The sequence below is a fragment of the Diabrotica undecimpunctata genome, unplaced genomic scaffold (genome assembly GCF_040954645.1).
Source record: "Diabrotica undecimpunctata isolate CICGRU unplaced genomic scaffold, icDiaUnde3 ctg00000595.1, whole genome shotgun sequence".
Lineage (NCBI taxonomy): Eukaryota > Metazoa > Arthropoda > Insecta > Coleoptera > Chrysomelidae > Diabrotica > Diabrotica undecimpunctata.
The window spans coordinates 801,384-827,309 of record NW_027311903.1 but is presented as its reverse complement, the minus strand read 5'-3'; the positions used below and the strand labels follow the sequence as shown (position 1 = coordinate 827,309).

General features: G+C 34.0%; 2 protein-coding genes across 2 annotated transcripts; one reads left to right on the top strand and one right to left on the bottom strand.

Moving 5' to 3' along the window:
• Positions 1-7,756: 7,756 nt before the first annotated feature.
• LOC140431229 (uncharacterized) lies at positions 7,757-8,728 on the bottom strand. The gene has a single exon (XM_072519163.1). It carries the CDS (start codon positions 8,726-8,728, stop codon positions 7,757-7,759), a length of 972 nt encoding a protein of 323 aa, XP_072375264.1.
• A 13,369-nt stretch (positions 8,729-22,097) lies between these two features.
• LOC140431228 (uncharacterized) lies at positions 22,098-25,926 on the top strand. Its single transcript, XM_072519162.1, has 2 exons — positions 22,098-22,296; positions 24,737-25,926. The coding sequence occupies exons 1-2, from the start codon at positions 22,098-22,100 to the stop codon at positions 25,924-25,926; spliced, it is 1,389 nt and encodes a 462-aa protein (XP_072375263.1).

Sequence of the window (25,926 nt, the reverse complement as noted above, 5' to 3'; positions counted from 1 at the left end):
TGTATTTTGTTTTTCAGCTTGATTTACCTCAAGAGATTCTAAGAGGTCCGCCCTTGATTTTAAAAACGTTTTAAAATCATCAAAACTAGGAATTTCATTATGTGTTTTGCTATTCTCCCATGCGCGTAAAGTTGATGTATCGAACTTACAAGAAATAATATGAATAAGGAGTATGTCCCACGAATCAGTAGGTAGCCCTAGCTGCTTTAACGCGTACAAATGCTTCGAAAAAATGTCAACTAATTGCCGCAATCTATTAGATGACTCTTTATGTATTGGCTCTATATTAAATAAGGCATTAATATGATTGGAAATTAATAATCTCTTATTATCGTACCTTTCCCTAATTAATTTCCACGCAACTGCATAATTTTCGGCGGTAAACTCTAATGTTCGTATGACCTGCGCCGCACCGCCCTGTAATGAACTTCGTAAATAATGAAAACGCCTTATATTGTCTAAGTACTCATTTCTGTTAACTAAAGATTCAAAAAGATCTGCAAAATCTAACCAATTATTATAATTACCATCAAATTTTGGTAACTCGATAGGTTTAAGCTCAATACAATGCCCTGTATATGAATTCTTAGAGCGCTCACTTGCTTTATCGCTTTCTATACAAGCTACTTGTTGATTATCGCGAATGATTTTTAGCGCTACCGCTAATTGTGAAAAATATTTGTTATAGAATTCTTCGCGCTCCGTATATTCATCCTCTAATAATTCAAATTGAACCGTATGTTCTATTTGCCCCTGAACCTCATCGAATTCGCCCTGTAAATGTTCTATATTATTTACCATTTCAATAGCCTGTAATATTTCTAAATCTGAAATCGTTTCACCCTTAGTTATTTTATCATTTAACGCTAATATAAATTTCGAAAATATTGTGAGTTTGCATTTAAAACCGCCCCTTTTTCGCTTTAAATTCTCCATAATTTTATAATGAATTATACAGTAAACAGAAACAGATTATAAATCGCTTGATATTCGACCCTAACGTTCTCAGAATTATCACATGTGCAGAATAAAGGTACAAAGACTGATAAATAAAAGGGAATGTGAAGTGGATATGCTCACCAAAATATTTGTATTCTAACAGCTAGCCTCCTGGCGCCAAGAATCTTCGCCTCAGGTCTTCACAGATTTTAAAACCACAGTTGTCCAATTATGTAACTGTCTTAAGAATAGCGTTCGACAGTCTATAACGCGCTCGGGCCACTATGAATGCACTATTTCGCCCGCTAATTTGATGACACAAATATGAGTTCGGAATTCGGTGAATTTACACTGTTTCAACACAAAAATTTGATGATTCGGCTCGAATAGACCATGGATTTGCTTGATATGCACTTCGCTAATCAAACTCCGTGCGAAAACAAAACTGACTTTATTTTGAATTACACAATACATGAATATATAAACGCTTATTAAGTATTATGTCCGCTCGCTCTGAATGCTGTGTCACCGATCCCGTCTCGTACTTGAGTGCCGTCTGTCGTCTTTGGGGTGTCTTAAGGGACTCCCTTATCTTCACATATGGCATAATATATCTTCCTACGATACTATGTTGCCGGATTGTAAAAATGCATAAAATAAACTTGAATTAGATAGAGGCGTGAACAGCTCTTTAATACCTAAAATTATTACTATACAAATCTGATTCGAAATATCGTCAAAAAGTAATACACGGCATGTAAAATTTAAATTTTTAATAAAAAGTAAAAGATTAGGCATTACTTATGGGATTCAAAGAACGAGCGTTAAGGAAGATTGAAGTACTAATAAGATCACCGCAATCGGGCCTACCCCGGGCAATGATGAATTAATTAATCGGCTAATTCTTCAGTCACCCCTTTAATATGATTTTGTCAAATTGGTCCTTTTTAGGACCAAATATTCTAATAACATATGTCTATAACTGTTAAGGGTATATCTAGAGATCAAGAAACTTTACTTTACTTAAACTTATCAGACATATGAGCTAAACACGAATGTAACTTACTTCTAGTACAGGAAACACATATAGGGCCTAACCTAGGGTATTTGGTATATAGCTGATCGCTGAAGACCACATCATAGATATAGACATGCTATTTCTGTCGGAAAAGAAGCAAAGAATAACTTAAAGTAAGAAAGGACAAAACCAGTCAGCCGAGAGAACCTTTTAACGATGTTGAGCTTGGATCCACCATCTACATATTTAATGAAAAATAATACAACTACCGATATTGAGGATTCGAGCACAAAGCTTATTACGAAACCTGTACCAAAAACACTCTACAATGGCTTATCCGGATGATGAACAACTGTATTCAAATTATGGAGATACCCAAAATTTAGAGACAAGCCAAAGTTGTTACCTTGCTTAAACCTGGCAAAAAAAAGACCGGGTACGAAAAATATCCGGTTACCCACTTACACTGTCTGCGTATGCCAACATAAGAGAATATTTTTTGTATCACTCACTGGTAAGAATAGCAGATGAAGAACGGTCTCGCTTGGGGTAGCATAAAGGCACCTACACCGTATAACATTTACACAAATAAACGATCCATACCGGTAGATACTATTACTTCTATTATATAGACGAGACACCTAATATTGCACAATAAAAATAAACTATGAATCAATTTTCAGCCAAAACCCCTGAAAAACTCGTGGGTGTTCCTTCAATTTCCTCAACATAGACGTTTTCACAAAACTGAACATCCAATCTTGTCATAAAATCATTGAACTGTAGACTTCCTATAAATTCCTTAAAAATAGTTTGTATCACACCGGGTCAGTCACAGCTTATTGTTTAAAACTAAAAGGTAAATTGAGGACCAGAAATAATATTCTTCGCAAGCTTGTCAGCTAAAAATGAGGCGCACGTCCTTCCGCCCTTAAAACATAGACGCTTGTACTATATGCTTCTGCTGCCGAATATATCTTGTTAGACAAATTAACCATTCTTTCTTTTTGTGCACACTACTAACCATTTTAACACAAAAATATCTATTGTAGCACTTAACCATATTTATTTTGAGATAGCCTTTTATCGAGATATCATATGTAGTACACAAATAAGACCAGAACTAAAATATTAAAAAAGCTTTATACAATATATCGCAGAAGATTGGATAAAATAAAAGTAGTTTTTATTAATCAGATGCTTACATAAAATGTACAAAGACATACTCACGTAAACAAAATATATTACGAAATTTCTGTAATAAAAAAAAAACATCAAGTTCGGCATTGAACTAATAAAATTATATTAAATGAAAAAACAACATCGTTAAAAATACAGAAAAAATAAAATTTTCTATGCAAGCGAACATTTCATTCAATAATAAGCTCAAAATCCTTTTGTATCTACCTACCTGTTTTTAAAGAACCAGTTACATTTTAGTACTTAGTTATATCAGGTAATATGATATCCTCTGTTACACAGTGTAATGCGTATGACATTCCACTGTCTACAAACAGTAGATAAAAATAAGGAGCCCATATAAACCGTTCAGGGTATATGTTGAAAATATACGGTATAATCGCACAGTTGCCAAACTCTCAGAGCTTACTTAAACCGATAAACGTATGGTTCAAATATACAATGAAGAAGATCTGAACGACCCCTATAATATATACACGTCAACTAAGCGATATACATTTATGATACAGGGGTATTTACGGGCTCCAAAAAATTTTTATAAATTATTAAACTCTACATGTTGATGAATCGACTGAACCAATATTACGGAATTGTCAAGTGAGCTCCGTATATCGGTATCCACTTGACCACGGAGCTCAACTGAACCTGAATTTTAACATGGGCGGGCATTATATATATATATATATATATATATATATATATATATATATATATATATATATATATATATATATATGTGACAAAGGAGTGATACCGGAGGAATATCACGGGTAGTATCGTAATTTGAAAACGGTAAATGATGTAACAGACATTTTGCTATAGCCTGCTTTCAGTGACGAATCGGACGAGGAAGCCTCATAATAATATTTTTATTATTATAATATATATTATTGTTATTATTATATTCGCAATAAATTTTTTTTTTTCTATAAAACTGCCTTATTCATATAAATAATAGCTATAACTACAAACAACAAAATTTTCAGGGAAAACCAGTTAAATGTCATAAATATCGACCAATACCTTAAAACATTGTTATTACCCAGTAAAAGCCTTATATCTCGATCACAAAACTGGAAAATATTATACTTGGTTTATTATACATATTATACATATTTGTGTTAATGTTATTTGAAAAGTAACTGATTTATTTAGATTTACAGGTAAAACCAGGTTGGCATTTCCAACTTAAATTTAGGACTAGTCAGATAGGTATTTCAACTTTTGTCAAACTTATGATAGAATATCATTTCAGATATATGCATCTTTCCCTAGAATACCTAATATCAAAAACAAGCTGACTGCTTAAATATATATATATATATATATATATATATATATATATATATATATATATATATATATATATATATATATATATATATATATTTAGATATATATATATATATATATATATATATATATATATATTGTTATGATGTATTGTTTGAGAATGATGAGCAATGAGTATTTTTTTAATAATATAGGGTTTTTATCGCGGTTCTCAAAGAATTAGTTTGTAAGTACTTTTTAAAATTATCTTTATTATATCTATTATGAAACACACACACATATATATATATATATATATATATATATATATATATATATATATATATATATATATATATATATATATATATCTAACCTAGCCAATGTAAATTTAAAATAAACTATCTTTAAATTGAAATTCTTATGAAACTAATTAAATTCTATAGACAATGTAAAATTTAAACAAACTATCTTCAAAATTGAAATTGTTATGACACTAACTAAATTATATTAACAAATTTTTGTACCTTTCTGTCACTGAATGCCTAAATGAACTGTTTTCCACTGTATAGATTATAATCACCACTCAATGTTTTCTTCGCAGCTTCGGTTATCCTTGTTTTTGTGAAATTACTTTTTCCAATTATCAGCTTCCATCAATTTAAGATTTTTTTCTTCACCGGCATTTATAAACCACCAAGCAAACCAGCAAACAGCATTTATATTTATTCTTCTTTTCTATATACCAATATCCAATCACCAAATATATTATTTAATTTTAATATTCAATTAATACTTCTTCCATTATCCTCATTTATACATAACATAATTTTTAATCTTCAATAATATTTTCTTTATACTGTTTCTTAATCTTGATTTAACTCACTATATTGAACAATTGTAACTGATTGACTGCCTCTAACTAATTTTCATACTAAAACTGGCCATCATAGTAACTGTAACTCATAACTGATTGACTAACTGAATGGAATTTCTTACTAAAACTGCCATCTTGAATCCAAATCACGGGTATTTATATCTTTTCAATCTTCCAAAACCATCTGGTAGGAAATCATGTTCGATTTATTCCATTAAACACATGTCTGAATTTTCTGGAGACAGTATATGTTCGATCCACAGACATAACCATTATTCCCGAATGTTCGACCGTAAACAAAGGTCAAATTCTGCATTCTGGAGAATTCGTTAATTTTCTATTGATAATTTTGTTGACATTTAGGTTTTTCAGATCAGAATAAACACTTAAATCAGTAAATATATATAAATTAAACATTTTAAACTAACATTATTATTATAACCCCACTTTATATTCCTAATTATTTAAAATGTCACTTGGAGAGTATGTATATCTGTCTGTCACTTACATGTATAGTTGGTTGCCTAGTCACATGGCTCACTTAAATATATCTACCACATTATAATTACTAAAATACAACTTTTTACAATTATTATATGCTAATTTCTTAAAAATGCCCTCACATAAATATATTTTTATAAAATTCTCTAGTATATAACTTATTAAAATAACCAAATTTAATATCTAATATTATCTAATGTGTAACTTATAAATTAATTTCTATAAACACCAATCATATCAATATATATATATATATATATATATATATATATATATATATATATATATATATAATATATATATATATATATATATAGGTATATATATATATATAGGTATATATAAATACATAAAACAAAAAGTGTTGGTCACATTGATACCAGAGGGTGTGTATATATTTATTGTAATATATTCCTATAACTAGTTAGTACGCGTAATAATAAATATCATCCCTTGATATCAGTACCAACGATGAATATAAACATTACGTGATATATGTACTAAACCGAATGAAAACAGTGTCGACGGTTTATAAGATAAGCACCAACGCGCTCACTACGCTCAACATTTTAACAGTCAAGAGTGGGTTCGAATCCTACTGTTGTCAATCTTTTTTGTTTTTTTTTAATTAATTTAATGAAATATCATAAACTGTGATAATTTTAGTATTATGTATTTTTTACATAAGTAATTTAGTATTATGTAGTTAGAAAAATTTTAGATCTAGGGTAAATATAAAAGAAAGATACAAATTGGAAGTAGAGTTCAGAAAAAATTTATCATTTAATTGGTAATAACTGTTGCGAATGAATATTTAATCCATAACTTTTGCCATAAATCACTTTATGCTAATTTTTTATTTCAGATTTAACAAAATTGTGTTTCGTTGTTTCTCTGTTTACGGTAGCAAGTCTGAAATTACATAATATTTCGTTTGTTTGTTATGAATGATAAAGTAATGAATAGGGTTTTCATTTGAGCAACAACAGCTACAAATCGGGTAAAATAATTTGATGCTGAGAACCAAAAAATGTTAACATGTAGGTAACTGGTGCAGTCATTGGCCCCAGTCACCACACCAGAAAGAGTACATCAAAGAAGTATTTGCGTTTTCATCTAACAATAACCAAAATATAGATATTAATTATTTTATGACACGTATATCAAACCAACTTTAACTAAAATTTAACAGCCAAGAATTTAACAAATTAGGGTTATGTTTTAAAAAACGCTGTGTTGATATATGCTACACATATACACGTGATAAGTTTAAAATGCAAAATAAACTTTTTTTACTTCAGTCACACCAGTTGGAGGGATGCCGGTTTTCAACATCCCTTCAGAGAGAGTCTTGTTTGCTAACAGTGTCTCTTTCAGCGGTTTGTACTTGCTGTAAGTCCAATTGTTCCGCTAGCCTTCTAATGCTCAGTAATAGAAACTTAAGTGGACTCTTAAATGTGATTTAGTCTGGCCTGTTGAATAGATTGATAGAGTGAAATAAAACAATAACTTGTTTAGCTAGAACTGTAATTGAAAAAAAGGACAAGAAATAGAAACTTATAAACTGTGAGTGAATAACTAATGGTAAGGAACCTAATTAGAAAATTACAGTTTACGAACGAAAACACCATAACACTTCTCATTACGGGTTCCCGATATATTGCGTAACTTGCGATTGCGAACGTGGAGAAAAACTCTCCGAAACTTGAAAGTAGGTCTAAGCCCTACGACGATCGCTAATTCACTGGCTTCCCCTAGCCCCTCCGAAATACTTGTCTATGCATTTTGAAGGATCTACCGGTTTAAGGTCAATATGGATTAAGGTCAAGGGATTTATTTAGGTAACCGATGCGGCGAAAATATTTTTATTTTGTTTTGAAATAGAATTATTTGATTGGAGATTATTGTTCTCCAACATTCCCCCCGGCGTTAGAGCCTTGTGGTCTAACCTACTCTTCTTTATCTTGCCTAGGGAGAACCGAAATTTTAGAGATTGCCCTTGTAAATTGACCATTGATGGTCTTTAACTTGACCACTCTGACTTTGCCATCTTGACCGGGCATTGTATCAACTACCCGTGCTAGAGGCCATTTTAGAGGAGGTACATCGTCCTCTCTAAGAAGATCTAAGTCATTGACTTTTATGTTATCCCTTGGTCGGGACCATTTTGGAGAGTTTTCTAAGCGGTTTAAGTAGTCAACAGACCACTTTTTCCAGAAACTTTGTTGTACTTTTGCAATTTGTTGAAACGCGGATAGTTTATTTTCCGGGATTTTTTCTAAGTTTTGCTCAGGATGCGCAGTCAGGCTGAAGCCTATTATAAAGTGCCCAGGACTGAGAAAAGTGTAATCAGAAGGGTCGCTGGACATGGCACAGATAGGCCTTGAATTCATCACAGCTTTAATTTGAACCATGACAGTATAAAACTGTTCGAAAGTGAAAGAAGAAGATCCTATTAGTCTACGCATATGATATTTAGCGCTTTTTACTGAAGCTTCACAGATCCCAGCCCAATGAGGAGATCTAGGGGAAATAAACTTCCATGAGATTTGATTTTCAGACAGATATTCCACAATGGTTTGAGAATTTGACTTATTTTTAAAGAATTTGTATAAGTGGTAGAGTTGGTTTCTTGCACCAGAAAAACATGTGGCATTGTCACTGTAAATGACATTTGGGTTACCACGTCGGGAGATGAACCTTTTGAGTGTTAATCGAAAGGAAGAAGTTGTTATATCAGAAACAACCTCAATGTGCACAGCTTTGGTCACCATGCACACGAAAATGGCTATGTATGCCTTGACTTTTGGCGCTTTTCGGAGTGAAGAAGATTTTAACAGAAAGGGTCCACCATAATCTACACCTATTTTTTGAAAAGGTCTTGTTGTAATGGACAACCTATCTTCAGGTAAGTTACCCATAAGCGGTTGTGCAGTAGTGCACGAAAATCGGAAACATGTGGTGCAGTTGCGAATAATTCGTTTTACTTCCTTTAGACCATTGAGAGGCCAGAATTTCAACCGAAGGTATGAGAGAACTGTTTGAGCACCAGCATGTCCCAATCAGATATGCTCATTTTTGATGATAAGATTGACGGTATGATTCTTGGATGGAAGTAGTATCGGATGTTTTTGCAAATAGTCTATGTCGGGACAGTTTGTAAGTCTGCCTCCAACTCTGAGAAAATTAGAAGAATCTACAAATGGTTTTAGTAAAACGATGTTTTTATTTGAAATAAATTTGTTATTTTTAAGCTCCGCAATTTCTTTTGAGAATGCATCACCTTGAATTTGTTTGATGATGAAATCCATAGCATAATTTAACTCCGCCACAGAAAGGGGTTCAGAAATTTTTTGTTTTTTACAATTAGAAATAAAACGAAATACGTACGCTACTGTACGTTTTAAGCGTGAAATATTTGAGAAACGTGAAAAAATTCTCATCCAGAAGTTTTCTACGTTAGAATTTACCACGAGGCTTATTTTTCGTTCCTCGGGCAGGTTTTCGAGCACTTTGTCATTTGCTAGATTGGAAACATTGAAATTTTTATCCCGTAAGCATTTAGGGCCTTGCCACCAGAAATCGCTATTGAGAATTTCAGAACCAGACATTCCTCGAGAAAGAAGGACTGCGGCATTTTGTGCAGACTTTATGTGAAGCCATGTAAAGTTTTGAGTCAACTCTTGGACAAGTGCTACCCGGTAACCCACGAAAACCGACCACCGACTTGAGTGATTTTTACACCACGACAGAGCTACCTGGGAGTCTGACCAGAGGGTGACTGAATGAAATTTTACAGGATGATTTTCAAAGATAGAAATTATTTTTGAAACAAGTTTTGAAAGGAGAACCATTGCGCACAGCTCAAGCCTAGGAAGTGTTACCGTCTTTAACGGAGTTATCCTTGATTTGGAAGAAACTAATGCACAGGATATGGTCTCATTGGCATAGAAAGTTCTCAGGTATACGCATGTGCCATAAGCTGCCAAGCTGCTGTCTGAAAATCCATGAAGCTCAACCTTTAGAATTATTTTTTCAGAAAAGTAGAAACGAGGAATTTTTAAATTTTTTAATTGTGACAAGTCCTGTAGAAACTTGTTCCAATCGTTTAGAATATTTTTGTCCAAAATTTCTGTATCCCAGTAAATTTTTTGCAGATAGAGTTTTTACATAAGCATTTTGCCCTTAACAATGAATGGATTGATAAGTCCCATTGGGTCGAAACATTGTGCTAATGCAGACAGGATTTTTCTTTTTGTTACTGGGGGGCAGAAATTATTTTCGGGGACGGAAATTGTTATTTGGTCTTCCGCAGGGTCCCATTTTAGGCCTAGAACTTTGCTGGAAGTAGAATCTAAATTTAGGTCATATTCCTGAGTAGTATTTTTTGAATGTTTTGGATTGATTTTTTGTAGGAATATGGATGAATTTGAATGAAATTTATGTAATGTAAAACCATGGCGGTTTAGAACAAAATTTAATTGCTGAAATATTTCGAGCAATTCTTCAATATTATTTGACCCACATAAACCATCATCTACGTAGAACTGGGTTTCGAGAAAATGTGAGGCCAATGGGAATTGAATTTTATTTTTATTTGAAATCTCTTGCAAGACTCTCGTTGCAAGAAATGGGGCGCTGCTCGTCCCGTATGTAACAGTTTTAAGTTGAATACATCTTATGGAATCGTGGGTATCGTCCCTCCACAGAATATTTTGTAGAAAGCGTTGATCTTTGTTGATCCACGTCTGTCGAAACATTTTTTGAATATCACAGGAAAATATGAATTTGTATTGCCTGAAACGAACCAGAATATCGAATAGATCAGGTTGCACCTGATACCCTTTTAATAAAATATCGTTCAGACTTTTTCCTGTAGAGCTTTTACAACTAGCATCCATGACGACGCGCAAAGTTGTACTTTTATTTTGTTCGTTGATGACACACAAATGTGAAATAAAATATTTTTTGTCCCAATTTTTATTCACGAACGAAAGCGGTACATATTCAGCATGCCCTGAAGAAATATATATGTCAATGAAGTTTTTGTACTCGAAAAATAATTTTTTATTTTTTTGGAATTTATTTTCGAGCGAGAGAAAACGCCGTTTGGCTATGGAAAATGAATCACCCAGTAGTTGGTGTTCTTGTGCACTTTTTAATGGAATATCTACTTTAAAGCGTCCATTTTCAAAGATCTTTGTTGTAGTTTGGAATATTTGTTCGCCAGTCAGCTTCCGACAGAATAGGTTTTTGAGAAAGTTCTTCCTTGTTCCAAAATTTTGTGAGTAGCTCATCCGTGCTACACGTAGAAAGTAGAGCAACCTATCCAGAAACATTGTTTGCTACTGTGGGTGCCGTCAAGTGAGGAGCTATCACGCCGGCAATTAGGTACCCCAGATGCGAAGCCTGCAAGATTGGAAGCCTGGGGCCAAGAGGAATTATTTCCGGAAGAATTAGGTCGTAGTACAAGTCTGCCCCAACCAAGATGTCTATTTGACTAGGTTTGTGAAAGGAATCATCGGCGAGAAAAACGTCCCCTGGAATTGGTAACTGTTTTGTAAGAATGCGGAACTGTGGACGATTGCAAGTAATATTTTCTAAGATAGCACATGAAATTTTGAAAGACTTTTTATTGTAGTTAGAATGCATTTTTATGTTGACCATCTTCTTTGAAACCAAATTATTTTGACCTATGCCAAAGATATTTAGAGAAATTTTGTGATGTCCTCTCGTGGGAGTCACTATCCGGGTAGCTTTTAGACAGTCAGAGACAGAGTTCAAAATAAAAATAAAACTTTATTGTCTTCCTTAAATTAAATTGACAAAAATCTTATGTACATATATACAATTTGGTTTAGTCTTCTCAGTACCTGGCCTATTTATTCAAATTAAGCTTGACCTTGTCATATGGAACTAGTCTTATCGGCAAGCGAGTGTGTATCTGAAATTTTACGGTAACGTTGTATCGGTTTAATAACAGCGGACGATAGGTACAAAGGAAGGAAAGGAACTCAACACGTCCCTTAAGTGATTCGGGTTAATAGGACACTCCTCGACAGTCTCAACACGACTGCTTCAGAGTATGGGTAGTGAAGAGCTCAACACGCTCTTCGGATAGCGGCGGTATGAGAGACGGAACAACTTGTGAACTCAACACGTCCACAAGCCGGGGTAGGGAAGAAGAGAACCTTCAGTCAACACCTGTCGATTCTCTCTCTATGAGGAAATGTTGCGGTTTATATAGCGGAGCTGTGTAATTAGTTTTGCCCTTTCTACTGTCGATACACTCCTACTTCATGGGTTGGTTCGCGCGCACGCTGGTTTAACGGTGATGGCTTTGACTCATCGTTACACCCCCTCTTCCTGGGAAAAAAAAATTTTGGAACAAAATTTTTTTATTTTTATTCCTTGCCAGGTACTTGGTTACCCTAAAAAAAATTTACAATACATCGAAATAAAAAATGTCCGCCCTAAAAAAAATAAATATCGTCTTCTTAAAAAAAATCGTCTTCCTCTCTCTTAAAAAAAAACGTCTTCCTTCGTGGCACTTCAATTATTGGTTTTTATCCTCAGCACCTGGTTCGGGAGTCTCAGTCTGTATTTTTTTTCCTTTATGCTGCGGCGGAGTTAGTGAGAGCGGCAGGATTGACACTGGAATTGACTGGACTTTCTGAATTTTTGTGATGCCCATGGTTGGTTCATCGAAAAGGTTTTTAAATTTGGACATAGCCTTTATCAGGGGCTCGCAGCCTTTGGCCGGGGTATTAGGTTTTGGTGTGTTCCCCAACGGTGATATTAATTCTGGAACGGTGTATGGTGGCGGCGTAACTGTGCCGTCCATTTCTATGTCACTGTAATATATTTCTAATGTGTCTGACATTATATTTGAAGGTTACTGGAAAACTGTATTAAAATATACTGTCACTACTTGGTGTTGACTGTAAGTGCTTGGACTGATTAAGGAGTAGGGAAATCGGTAAATGCGGGTTTTAGGTCTTTGATATGAGCTGTTATTGTACGGTTTTTATCGTCGTGTTTTAATTTGAATATTACATTAGAACACACTTTTGTTATAGTATATGGGCCTGAAAATTTCGGTGCTAATTTGGCGTTAAAATTTTTGGCGGCATTTGAGAGTTGGTATTCCCTTTTCATGACTTTGTCGTTTATTGTGGGTTTCCACTCTCTTCGTCGTAAGTTTGTACTAAAGCTACTCCTAAACCGTGGTTCGAAGCGTCAGATTGTAAAAAAAATCTTTTCTGGAAGTCCGTGCAGATCAGTATTGGAGCTTGTGTCAGTAGTAATTTTATTTTGTTAAATGCTTCCTCTTGGTCTCTGTCCCAAGTCCAATGTTGTTTTTTCTTTAGTAGCTTTGTTAAAGGGGCTGCAGTTCGTGAAAAATCTTTTATAAATCTCCTATACCATGAGATGATGCCCAAAAATCGGCGTAGTTGTTTAACGGTTTTTGGCGCGGGATATTCGACTATAGCTTTTGTCTTGTTGTCGTCCACTTTTATTCCCGTTTTGTTTACTACATGGCCTAAATAATTTATCTCTTCTTTGCAGAATTTACATTTGTCTATATTAATTCGTAGTTTGGCCTGCTGTAGTCTGTGAAGTACTTCTTTTAAGTTTTCCATATGTTCCTCGAACGTTTTCCCCAGTACTATTATGTCGTCTAAATAGGCGAATGCATTTGGTTCCATTTCTGGGCCGATTATTGTATCTAGTAATCGTTGAAAAGTAGCGGAGGCGGCGTGTAATCCGAATGGAAGTACTTTGAACTGGAATAGTCCTTTTCCTGGTGCTACGAAAGCGGTCAAGGGTTTGCTTGCTTCGGAAAGTGGTACTTGCCAATATCCATTTTTTAGATCTAACGTGGTAAAATATTTTGCAGATTTTAACTTTTCTAGGATATGATTGATGTACGGTAATGGGTAGGCATCTTTTTCTGAGATGTCGTTGATTTTTCTAAAATCGATGCAAAATCTGTATCCGTTGTTATCCTTCTTTTTTACTAGGACGATGGGGGAACTGTACGGGCTATTGGATTTTTCTATCACGTTCTCTTCTAGCATCTTATCTATCTCATCGTTTATGATCTTCTGCATTGCCGGGTTTCGGGGCCTGTATCTTTGTTTGATCGGTGTATTATGTTTGAGTTTTATTGTATGTTCGGTTAGATGTGTTGTTCCTTTAATTTGTTTAAATTTCTCCAATTCTGTTAGTAACAATTCCTGTAATTGTTTTTTTTTCGGTATTGTTTAGTGTAGTACTGATGTCGAGCTGCTCTCGTTTCGGACTGTTCGTGAATTCCGGTATGTATGACGGAATATCTTCGGTCTGGTCGTCGGCCGCGGTATCGGTCGGTAGTCGGTATATTTTCGGTCTGGTCTTCGACCGCGGTATCGGTCGGTAGTCGGTAGGTCGTTTTGTTATATATTTTGCTTCCCTGTTGGAGCGGATATCTTGCGGTTGGTGTTTCGTTGACCCTGGAATTGGTCGGTATTCGGTTATTGTCTGCATTGTACGATCTGAATCCGTGTTCTGTCCTGGTTGGGTATTGTTTTCTCCTTTTTACGCGATTTCTATTTAAGATGTTTGATAAATCAAGGCCCCATCTTGTTATTTCATGCATTCCCAGTACTACTTCTGAAGCTAGGTTTGGTAAAAAATGTAGCTTGGCATTTCTCCAAACGTTGTCTATGGAACATTTTGCTGTAAAACAGATTTCTATGTTGCTGGTTTTACCATCTGCCAGCGTGATCTTTAAAGCTTTTCTGTCGCTTTTTGGTCCACATTGTTCCAATATTTTTTTACCTTTTTGTCCTATAAACGAATTTTGGGCTCCTGTGTCTATTAGTGCTCTTAACTTTTTACCGTTGCTGAACGTTATCGTTGTGTGGGGTCGTTGATCTGTATAGTGTGCGTAGCTGGAGGTTGTTAGGGAGGACTCTAAATGCTGACTGGGTTGCCTCCTTCTTGTCCAGTCCTGTTGGAGTTTTCCGGTCGGCTTCTACATTGGCAGTTATTGGAAGTTGTTCCTCGGGTTCCGCAATGGCTGCAGAAGAGTACAGCGATAGCTCTGCAGTTTCTTCTATTGTGGCCTCTGCGGCCGCATCTCCAACAACAAGTCTGTCTGTCGAAATTCTGTATTTTGTTATTACGACCATTTGCCTGTGTCCAGTCACACCTTGTATTGTTTCTGTTATGTATTTCTTTTTGGACCATATCATATTCTTCCGCTAGTCTGATGATGTCCTGTGTTGACGATACGTCTTGCCCCTTTATATACAACTTGTATTTCGGGTTCATATTGGTGTATATCCTGTTTAGTTCTTCTTAGTGATTGAATTTACCATGTCTTCTGATCATTGTTTGAATATCAATGATGTAGTCTTTTACACCTTCGTTGTTTCGTTGTAGTCGGTTCCGGATTTGAGCTTCCAGAGATTGCGTGAGAACGGAGGAAACGAAGAAATTGCGGAAATCTTGTTCGAAGTCTTTTAATTCGTTCCAATATTTATTATTGTTTCTGTACCATAGTAATGCTTTCCCGTTTAATGTTCCTGGTAGAGCTTGTAAAACGTGGGTGTCTTGTAGGCCGTAAGCTGTCTGGAGTTCTTTCAACCGTTCTATGAATTCTATTGGGTCTCTTGAACCGTCAAAGTGTAACCCCCATTTGCGTACAATTTCCATCTTTCTTTGTCTGTCTCCCATCTGGTTTTCTTCTATTTTCTCTGCCTTGATGATCGCAACTAATCTCGCTCTTAGCTTGCTGAAATTCCCTTCCGTCGGCTGTTCTCTGTTTGTTAATTCGGCTATAAGTTCGTCTTTCTTTAATAGGTACACCCAATTAACCTTCGACGTTTCCGGAGCGTCTGTCATTTTTGAACTGTGAATCACCCTGTCTTTGATTAAAATTTGAAATGTAGTACTGTCTCATGAAAATAAAATTCGGAATTCGGTCGGTATTATTGTTTAAAACGTATTTTTCTGCTCGAGCGCCATTTGTGATGTCCTCTCGTGGGAGTCACTACCCGGGTAGCTTTTAGACAGTCAGAGACAGAGTTCAAAATAAAAATAAAACTTTATTGTCTTCCTTAAATTAAATTGACAAAAATCTTATGTATATATATACAATTTGGTTTAGTCTTCTCAGTACCTGGCCTATTTATTCAAATTAAGCTTGACCTTGTCATATGGAACTAGTCTTATCGGCAAGCGAGTGTGTATCTGAAATTTTACGGTAACGTTGTATCGGTTCAATAACAGCGGACGATAGGTACAAAGGAAGGAAAGGAACTCAACACGTCCCTTAAGTGATTCGGGTTAATAGGACACTCCTCGACAGTCTCAACACGACTGCTTCAGAGTACGGGTAGTGAAGAGCTCAACACGCTCTTCGGATAGCGGCGGTATGGGAGACGGAACAACTTGTGAACTCAACACGTCCACAAGCCGGGGTAGGGAAGAAGAGAACCTTCAGTCAACACCTGTCGATTCTCTCTCTATGAGGAAATGTTGCGGTTTATATAGCGGAGCTGTGTAATTAGTTTTGCCCTTTCTACTGTCGATACACTCCTACTTCATGGGTTGGTTCGCGCGCACGCTGGTTTAACGGTGATGGCTTTGACTCATCGTTACAATTTCATACGGCTTATAGCCCAGCCTACCAGCGAGACACCGGGTACAAAAGCTATTCTGATTTCCTGTATCGAGTAACAATCGGGCCGTTAAAGGGCTCCCGTTTTTGTCGAAAATGGTGACTTTGGCCATAGCGAGAAGTATGTTTGAATTTTTTACGGACAAAGCAGAAAAAGAATTTGTAAGAGGTTCTTGCCCTAGAACTGAAGGACCTTGAAAATTTAAATTAGACGAATGTTCGCGTTTGTAATTGTTTGAATTTGTAGAAGTTGACGGACTTTCATTGTTATGGGTCGTAGAAAAAGTATAATCTTTACCCGAAATGTGAAGAACAGTGTTATGGCGCTTTTTACATATGGTGCATCCATGTTTTGAGGAGCAGTTTTTAGAATTATGCCTACCTAAGCAGTTTACGCAGAGACCTTTTGAATTTACGAATTTAATTTTGTCATCATGCTGAATGTTTTTGAAAAATTGACATATATAAATTTTATGACCTATGAATTATTTTATTTAAAACTTTTACGTTTTTGGTTTGCCTAGGATTTGTATTTTCCAGACTTTCTAGAACAATGCACCTTTTTTCTAGAAATTTAAGAAAAGCATCTAAATTTGGTACATCTGAATGATTTCGCTCAGTTTTAAAAAGTCTCCTTGTTGAAAAGTCTAATTTGCTTTGTAGCAGAAAAACTAAAATTATATCAATGACCTCTGAACTTGAAAATTGCAAATTTTTTAGCAGTTGCATATTTTTTGTTACAGTTGTTAGAAAATTTCTGAGGATCTGCGGTGAGCTGTTTCTCAGTGTAGGAATGTCTAGAATTTCTGTTAAATAAAAATTTATCATTGTGACCTTATTTTGATAGCGGTTTTTTAGAATATCCAAAGCAATTGAAAAATTTTCATTGGTGACTTTCAAAGAATCCACCAATTTTAGAGAATCACCCTGTAGGTAACTTTTTAAGTAAAGAAATCTTTGGATACCAGAAAGGGACTGATTTTTTATTAGCAATGTGTCGAATAGTTCATAGAAGCTTTCAAAATCACTTACGTGTCCAGAAAATTTGTTAATACTGATTTCTGGGAGTTTTACGGCCATTTGTTTATTAGCGCTCCCTATATTGGTAATTTCCAATGATTTAATCGAGTTTTGAATTTTTGAAAGCGTACAAGCGTAGCAAAATAATTTTTTTCAAACAAAGCATGATCAGACTCTTGAGAATCGTCCAGGAATTCAATTTCATCCTGTACCCTGTTGAAGTCAGAGAAAAGGTCTCTTAACCTATCTTTTCGTGTTTTAAATGAGAAAACATCTTTTTCCGAGTCGTGGTTTATTTCTAGCCACGCTTGAATTCTACCAACAGAATCTAGTATAGAATGCTTCTTTTTTGTTAATTTATTTAAACCTTTATTGCTCATTGTAATAACTTTAATTTGTTTATTTTTAAATGAAATTAATTAATTCTGAATTATTAATTTTGAATTTTAACAAGCATGCAATAAGCTAAACTAAAAATTTAACCCTGAATAGTTCTTTAACAATGTTTGACTTTATAAGAACACTAATTTGCACTAGATTTTTTAAATAACTTTTTGAATTTATATAAAAAAGTTTGATTTGTACGTCACCCCTGAGTTCTTAGTACTTGAATGTGGGCTGCCTATCCCTCTCTGGAATTAGCTAGTCCTGGAACAGCATTTCTTGAAGTAATCACTGGTTTTCTTTAAACTATCACTGTTTTGTTTATCGAATGTTTATTTGTCCGTAGAATAAATAACGCACTCACTATGTCTCTAGGAATTATTGTCTATCGACGAGAATATCCGAAACACACGAAACTTTTACTGTCTTTTTGAAAGCACAGAATTACAGAAACTTAAACTAAACGTTTTTAGGCCAGAAAGTCGGCTAGTAGGATCAAAATCCGGCTCGAAGTGAACAAATGGAGGGATGCCGGTTTTCAACATCCCTTCAGGGAGAGTCTTGTTTGCTAACAGTGTCTCTTTCAGCGGTTTGTACTTGCTGTAAGTCCAATTGTTCCGATAGCCTTCGAATGCTCAGTAATAGAAACTTAAGTGGACTCTTAAATGTGATTTAGTCTGGCCTGTTGAATAGATCGATAGAGTGAAATAAAACAATAACTTGTTTAGCTAGAACTGTAATTGAAAAAAAGGACAAGAAATAGAAACTTATAAACTGTGAGTGAATAACTAATCGTAAGGAACCTAATTAGAAAATTACAGTTTACAAACGAAAACACCATAACACTTCACATTACGGGTTCCCGATATATTGCGTAACTTGCGATTGCGAACGTGGAGAAAAACTCTCCGAAACTTGAAAAGTAGGTCTAAGCCCTACGACGATCGCTAATTCACTGGCTTCCCCTAGCCCCTCCGAAATACTTGTCTATGCATTTTGAAGGATCTACCGGTCAATATCGGCGGAGATTAACATTCTAAGAAATAAGTCAATGCAGACAAGGGATTCATTTAGGTAACCGATGCGGCGGAAATATTTTTATTTTGTTTTGAAATAGAATTATTTGGTTGGAGATTATTGTTCTCCAACACCAGTGTTGGTCCATTTTTCCTATTTTTGCGCAAAAATTGTTCTATAACTCTTTTCTATGCAGTTTTAGATATATGAAATGGTACATTATCTTGAAAGAAAAAATAATTACTTTTAAAGTAGTCCAATATTATATTATGAGTTCAGGTTTTTCTATATTATTTCTCCATTTATTTTTAACAGTTTTCATAGTGTCAGTATGTTAGGTGCCAAGTGTCAAATAGTCAAAAAACGTATGTATGCATTATTCCAGGATACTATAACATAACAAGATAAGTCAACGCGCATGTTCTTGCATCTCTCTCGCACACCTGTGATGTAAGCCCGAGACAACTTTAATGATGCCAAGTTAAATGCTCTAGCTGTTGCTATCCTGTGTGCTCTGAAACGTAGTAAATAAGATTTTTATTTATTCATTGATGTAGTAAAGACTTTGTATATTATATTGTTACATAAATTTTGTGGTGAAAACATTCAGTTTACTGTGTTAATATCACCTAATTATTTGGTTGCCATGTTGTATTGCGCAGTGGTGGGTTGTTTAAACAATTATATTAAAAAAAGTAACTCTTTTTCGAAGTGTCGTTTATTTGTGTTTCCTAGAGACAAACAAATGCGTAAAGTATGAGTCTTCAGGTGTTTTTAGCGAGACAAATTTAATGTAGAAACCGCGACAATACGATAAAAACATTTTACAGAAGCTGACTATTGTTTAAAAAAAACTATAGTGGAATATTACTACTAATAGTATAATTAATTATGAAATTGTCACTGAAGAGATATTTTCCTCACTAAACATTTCTAGTGGTGACACAGAAATTAACCCTGAAGATTAAATTGACAGTCATCAAGATTTTATTAATTCAAATATAAAAGACCTGAAATGGGACGGATTGGAAACTTTAGCAGGTTTCATTGCATTTATGTTACAAAAAAAAAGAAATACTTGGATATATTCCGGACGCTAACGATAAATCGTTTACTTGGGTAAACCACGTTTCTGAGGGTGGTTTACTCAAACCAACACTGGAATTTATAACTAAATGTAGTAAACTGGAACATATTTTTAGTAGTTATAATGGTAACAAATTAAAAATAACTAAAAATTATTTAAAAAACCTAATAGATGCTGCAAAATATGTAAATGTTGCGAAGATGTAAAATTACTTTTTCTTTATATGTAAAATGTATTTTAAAACACTAATTCTAAATAAAAATATTAAAGATAATTATAATATCCGCAAGAGAAAAATCACGAAGATTTTAAAATAAATGTCTAAATGATATTCATAAAGTCTAAAGTATGACCACCTTTTCCTTATATTTCAAATTATTTACATTTTACTGGTCTTTTATATTTAATTTATGTTTTGTAGCAATATGTATTTTGTTTGTAATACACACAATAAAATCGAAGATTCATATATTTCTTTAATTAATTTTACAAATTACTAATTAATTTTCAAACCACGTTTTCACAGAAAGTAACTTGTTATGACTTCTTAGTGCAAGATTCGAGGTATACTTACCGTTAACAGTTTAAGTTTCGAAGTTGTTTATTACAGTAATGGAACAACGTTGCCATATGATGCATCATTAAAATAAGATCCACACAAGTCCCCTGGCTTTGTCTCGCTATTACGTCATGCGCAAAGTCGATTAAAATTAGAACGGCAAGTGAGCATACCTTGTTTTTTATAGTATCATGGTATTATCCTGTAAAATTTATTTCTAAATACCTAATTTTGTTCATTTCTCAAACAAATATTTTTTTATGTTTTAAACACATAATATGATTAAAATGTTTTACTTACCTCGGACCAAATTTTTTTAATACACTTTCAAATAAAATAAAATATTTAAATTCTTTTAACTTATTTAGATATATGAAGATTTAAAAGCCACAGTATATTTATGTACTATTTTAGTTGACACGATATTTACTATGATAGTAATAACTCGCAATGTATCGCTAAATATAAATGCAAACTATCGCCTATGGACAAGCCACCCATTAACTATTGATGTAACACTTACCAAGTATCCCAAATCAACTACAAATTCCACAATAATTAAATCTCTATTCATATCCTAATTATTTGCAAATCTTTACCGATGCCTCTAAAACTCCAAATGATCACGCTGCTGTCTACTACAGTAAAGAAAATTCTTATAGCATATCGATACCATCCAACTGCAGTCTACTAACAGGTGAGGCTACAGCTATTTTGGAAGCCCTAATCTTTTTCGAAAAGAGTAGAACGATGAAGTGCATTATCGTAATAGACTCATTAAATGCATTACTGGAACTAAAACAAATATATACCAACAACCCTATTATACAGAGTATAAAAAACGAACTAGAAAAATTTCGATTATTAGGAACGGAAGCGGCTTTTATTTGGGTACCTTCACATACAGGTATTTACGGAAATGAAAAAGCAAACCAACTGGCTAACAAAAGTCTAATGAACTCAAAACATCCTGCAAAATTAAAGACATATCCGTACACCGATCTAAAAAACCTGTTTAAAATCCACTGTATTATTACTTGGCAAAATTATTGGGAAAAATTAGGTACTAACTTAAATGTAATTTGCCCAAAAATAACTGATGTTCTGGAGACTCTTTAAACAGAAGAAACCAAGTCATTATTAATCGTTTAAGAATTGGCCATACTGCCTTAACACACAAATACCTAATAACAAAAGAACCACTACCTATCTGCTACAGCTGCTCTAACCCACTGACTGTGAAACACATCCTGCTTGATTGTCCTCAGTTCAAGGAAAAAAGAAGATCCCACGGATTCACAAATAATGATCTCAAGAGAGTTCTCACCAAAAAAATTTGGACAGTGTTAAGCTATTTAAAAGACATAAAGTTATTCAACTTTATTTAATGTAATATTTCATGTATTTGTTATATCCACTAATAACCCTTAAGGTAACTAACTTTCAAGGATTGTGCAAACTTTCAATCAAAATATCGTTACTTGCATCGAACATAGACGAAACGGAGACAGACGAAAACGAAAAACACGACAATGGAGAAAATATAGAAAGGATATGACACTAAGATACGAACTTGATAAGTTGTTCGACTTGTATAGATCTACAGTAATCGATTATTCTAAAATTGAAACGTCGAATACGGAATTCCTAGATAAATCTCATAAAAATATCTTTACCATTTTCTGGCAAAATAAACTTGAGGAACTTCACGAGAAAATAATGAACGTTATATTTAAGGAAAATGTAAAATACAGTAACTGAAAACTTAATATTGTATCCAGTAAAACTATAAAAGACCGAAAATATTTTATTATACCATTACCTTTTGATCCTGAACGGGTAATATTACACCTGTTTCTCGAACTTTTTGCAAATAAAGACTAATTCGACGAGTCGGAGACTTATTGTGTCGAAAATCAGCAAAGACGAAATCCCTCAGTAAATTATCTGGATCCACAAATGGTGTTAATTTACGAAAAGGTTTTGGCAGTAACTGATTTTGATCAATCTTAAGGAAAATATCAGAAAAAACATCCAGCTGAACATATCGAATAATCGGTATAAGTGAAGAATTTGTTTCTTGTGGAGTAAGGATTCTGTTTTCGTTAACTCTTTAGACCTAGAGTTTTTTATAAACCTTAACACATAAGCTAAAATTCTTTGAATTTTAGGTGTTAAAACTTTCGAGCAACCCCGTATAATATACTTTCAGTCAAATTTTACCCGACCTTTATCTAACACCCCTCGAGAGGGGCTACAGGTAGTTGCGGACAGAAGACAGTCTCATTACAGTCTCATCACAACATTGTTACAATAAGGACGCTAGTTTTAAATTTATCGCTTACGAAATGTTTTACATGTGCCTTTTTTTTTATTTCTTCAATACAGTTTAGTTTAAGTGATTTGTTTTTGTATTACTCTACGTGAAATTCTAATAAGATTTAACTTACATCCCCTACATAAAAGGTCCGTGTTCGAGCCGAATTAACCAGTTATCAAAATATATTTTGCTGTACATTCCATTGGAAGCTGTATTTTTTTCGACGAATTTGCATCGTCCCATTCACACAGTATCGAAAGAAGGCAGGTATAATCTTTCGTCAAAGTCAAGGTTAGTGCATAAGTAATTTCCTATAACTCATTTTAATCTTTATGTTCGTAAAAGGGTATATTTTGTATTTGATTTAATTCAGTGGAAAATATTTATTTTTAAAATCACGTATTTTACTGTTATAATACATTTAGAGATTTCAATATTTTCATTTATACATTAATACAGGAGTATAGTAGCGTCCTTAAACTTATTTCAATTTATTCATTTTCATTTATAAATTTTTACAAAGTTGAAATATTATCTTTAACGTTTTTTATTCACTCGCCAAACTTTTATACACATAACATTACATAATTTCCTTTTAATTTTTTTGCGTATACATACATACATTTTTATTTTTGTGAATATATTATATAAAATTATATTGTCAATATGGCTGACATCGCTACAGCAAAAACTAAACGCTCCTCAATCAAAGGTTCTGTAACTCGTTTTAGTACGTATTTATTTCTATCAAAAACAAACCTTTAGAACAAATTAACTTTAGAGATTTACAACTTAGACTTGATAGAATTGAGAAATTTTTTGATGATTTTGACAACCCTCAATCACTTATTGAGGCCTCTGATGAGGACTATACTGCCAACGCAGATACTATCCATGGTATAGAAAGGTCGTCTTTCGAAACGTCGTTTTTTTCATATTACTAGCGCTGTGCGAGATTTTATTGACACCAATCTTTTAAAACCCCGTGATCAAGCTGCTCAAGCTTCAAATTCGACAATTTCGTCTGAAAACAGTTCATAAACGTCTATTAACATTAGGTTACCCGCTATCAACTTGCCCTCCTTTGAGGGTGATTATGATAATTGGTTGTTCTTTAGAGATACATTTAATTCTATCATACATACCAACACGGAACTTTACAACATTCAGAAATTCCATTATCTAAGATTATCCTTACAAGGTATTACCGCAGAAACAATACGTAACCTGGAAATTTATGAGGCAACATATGAAACTGCATGGGAATTACTAAAAGACAGATTCGAAAACAAATCTCTTCTTGTTAATAATCATATTAAAAATTATTTAACTTACCAAATGTTTCAAAAAATTCACATCATGATCTACGCACCTTACTTGATGGTTTCCAAAGACATTTACGCTCTCTTGAGTCCTTAGACTTAGACACAACATCTTGGGATGCCCTTATCATATATCTAATCACTACAAAACTAGACAATGCTACACAGAAAGAATGGGAACTGTCAATTAAAGACGACAAGATCACATTACCCACTTTGAGTAACTTAACTGAATTTCTAAAAGGCAAATGTAGAGTCTTAGAATCTATTAATCATCAAGAAGAAAAATCTCGTCCCAAATTCCCATCTACAGGCAATCCCAAGTCCAAAAATTTCTAATAATTCTTCTAACTGTTCTTTATGCAAACAAAAACATCTAATTTACGCTTGTCCTGAATTTCTCAAATTAGAAACGTCATTAAGACATAATGAAGCAAAACGCTTACGACTTTGCATAAATTGTCTGCGTAGTGGTTATTTCACTAAGGAATGCAAATCTTCCGGATGTCATAAATGTGGAAAAATACACCACACACTTTTACACTTTCAAGGTAACTCACAAAAGCTTATTGAAACCAATAATCAAACCAGCAGCAGTTTACCTTGCTCAAGTCCAGGTATATCAGAAAGCTCTCATGCACTGATAGCACGTAACATTTCGTTTGAGCACAAATCTACTACTTTGCTATCAACTGTAAAAATAAAAGTCTTTGACATCTCAGGTAACGAATACGAGGCTCGTGCGCTTCTAGATAACGGCTCGGAAAGTAATTTTATTTCCCAGCGCCTATTAAACCTTCACAGGTTTCCTACAACCAAAACACATTTTTCTATTTCTGGTATAAACCAAACACATTCTTTTGTAAGCTATAGAACATCAGTAAAATTTAAATCCAAAATTTTAAACTTTTCTCAAGTAATTTCTTGCTTAGTACTTCCAGAAATTGCAGGATATTTACCTTCTGTCACATTCGATAAGAAAATACTTAATATCCCTTCTAGTATTACTCTGGCCGATCCAGACTTCAATATTTCATCTCCTATTGATCTTCTTATCGGTGCAGATCTCTTCTGGAATTTAATTTGTATTGGTCAGATTAAATTCTCACCTGGACAACCGATTCTTCAAAAAACCAAACTCGGATGGATTATCTCAGGTCCATTATTTCCAAACAATAGCGTTGCAGCCAGAACTACATGCCATTTGTCGACCATAAACAATTTAAGCATTGAAGATCAACTTCAAAAATTTAGGGACATTGAAGAATGCATAAAAACAAAATTTTTGTCCAACGAAGAACTTTCTTGTGAAGATCACTTCTTAAAAACGACCTCTCTTAATTCTTCTGGTAGGTTTGTAGTATCACTTCCCTTGAAATCTTCCGTCGACAATCTAGGCAACTCTAAGACTACAGCAACAAAAATATTTTATTCTCTCGAAAAGAAGCTTAATGCGAATTTTGAATTAAAAGATGATTACACTCGATTTATCGATGAATATTTATCCTTACACCATATGTTCGTTTCACCCTTTGTAACCATAGGATCTGAGTTCTTTCTTCCTCATAATTGTGTCTATAAAGGCAATAAAATTCGTGTTGTTTTTGACGGTTCTGCCAATACAGATTCAGGTATTTCCCTGAACGACATTCTTATGGTTGGACCTAATTTGCAAGATGATCTTTTCACTATCATCTCACGTTTTCGTAAACATAGTTTTGTACTAACAGCCGATATATAA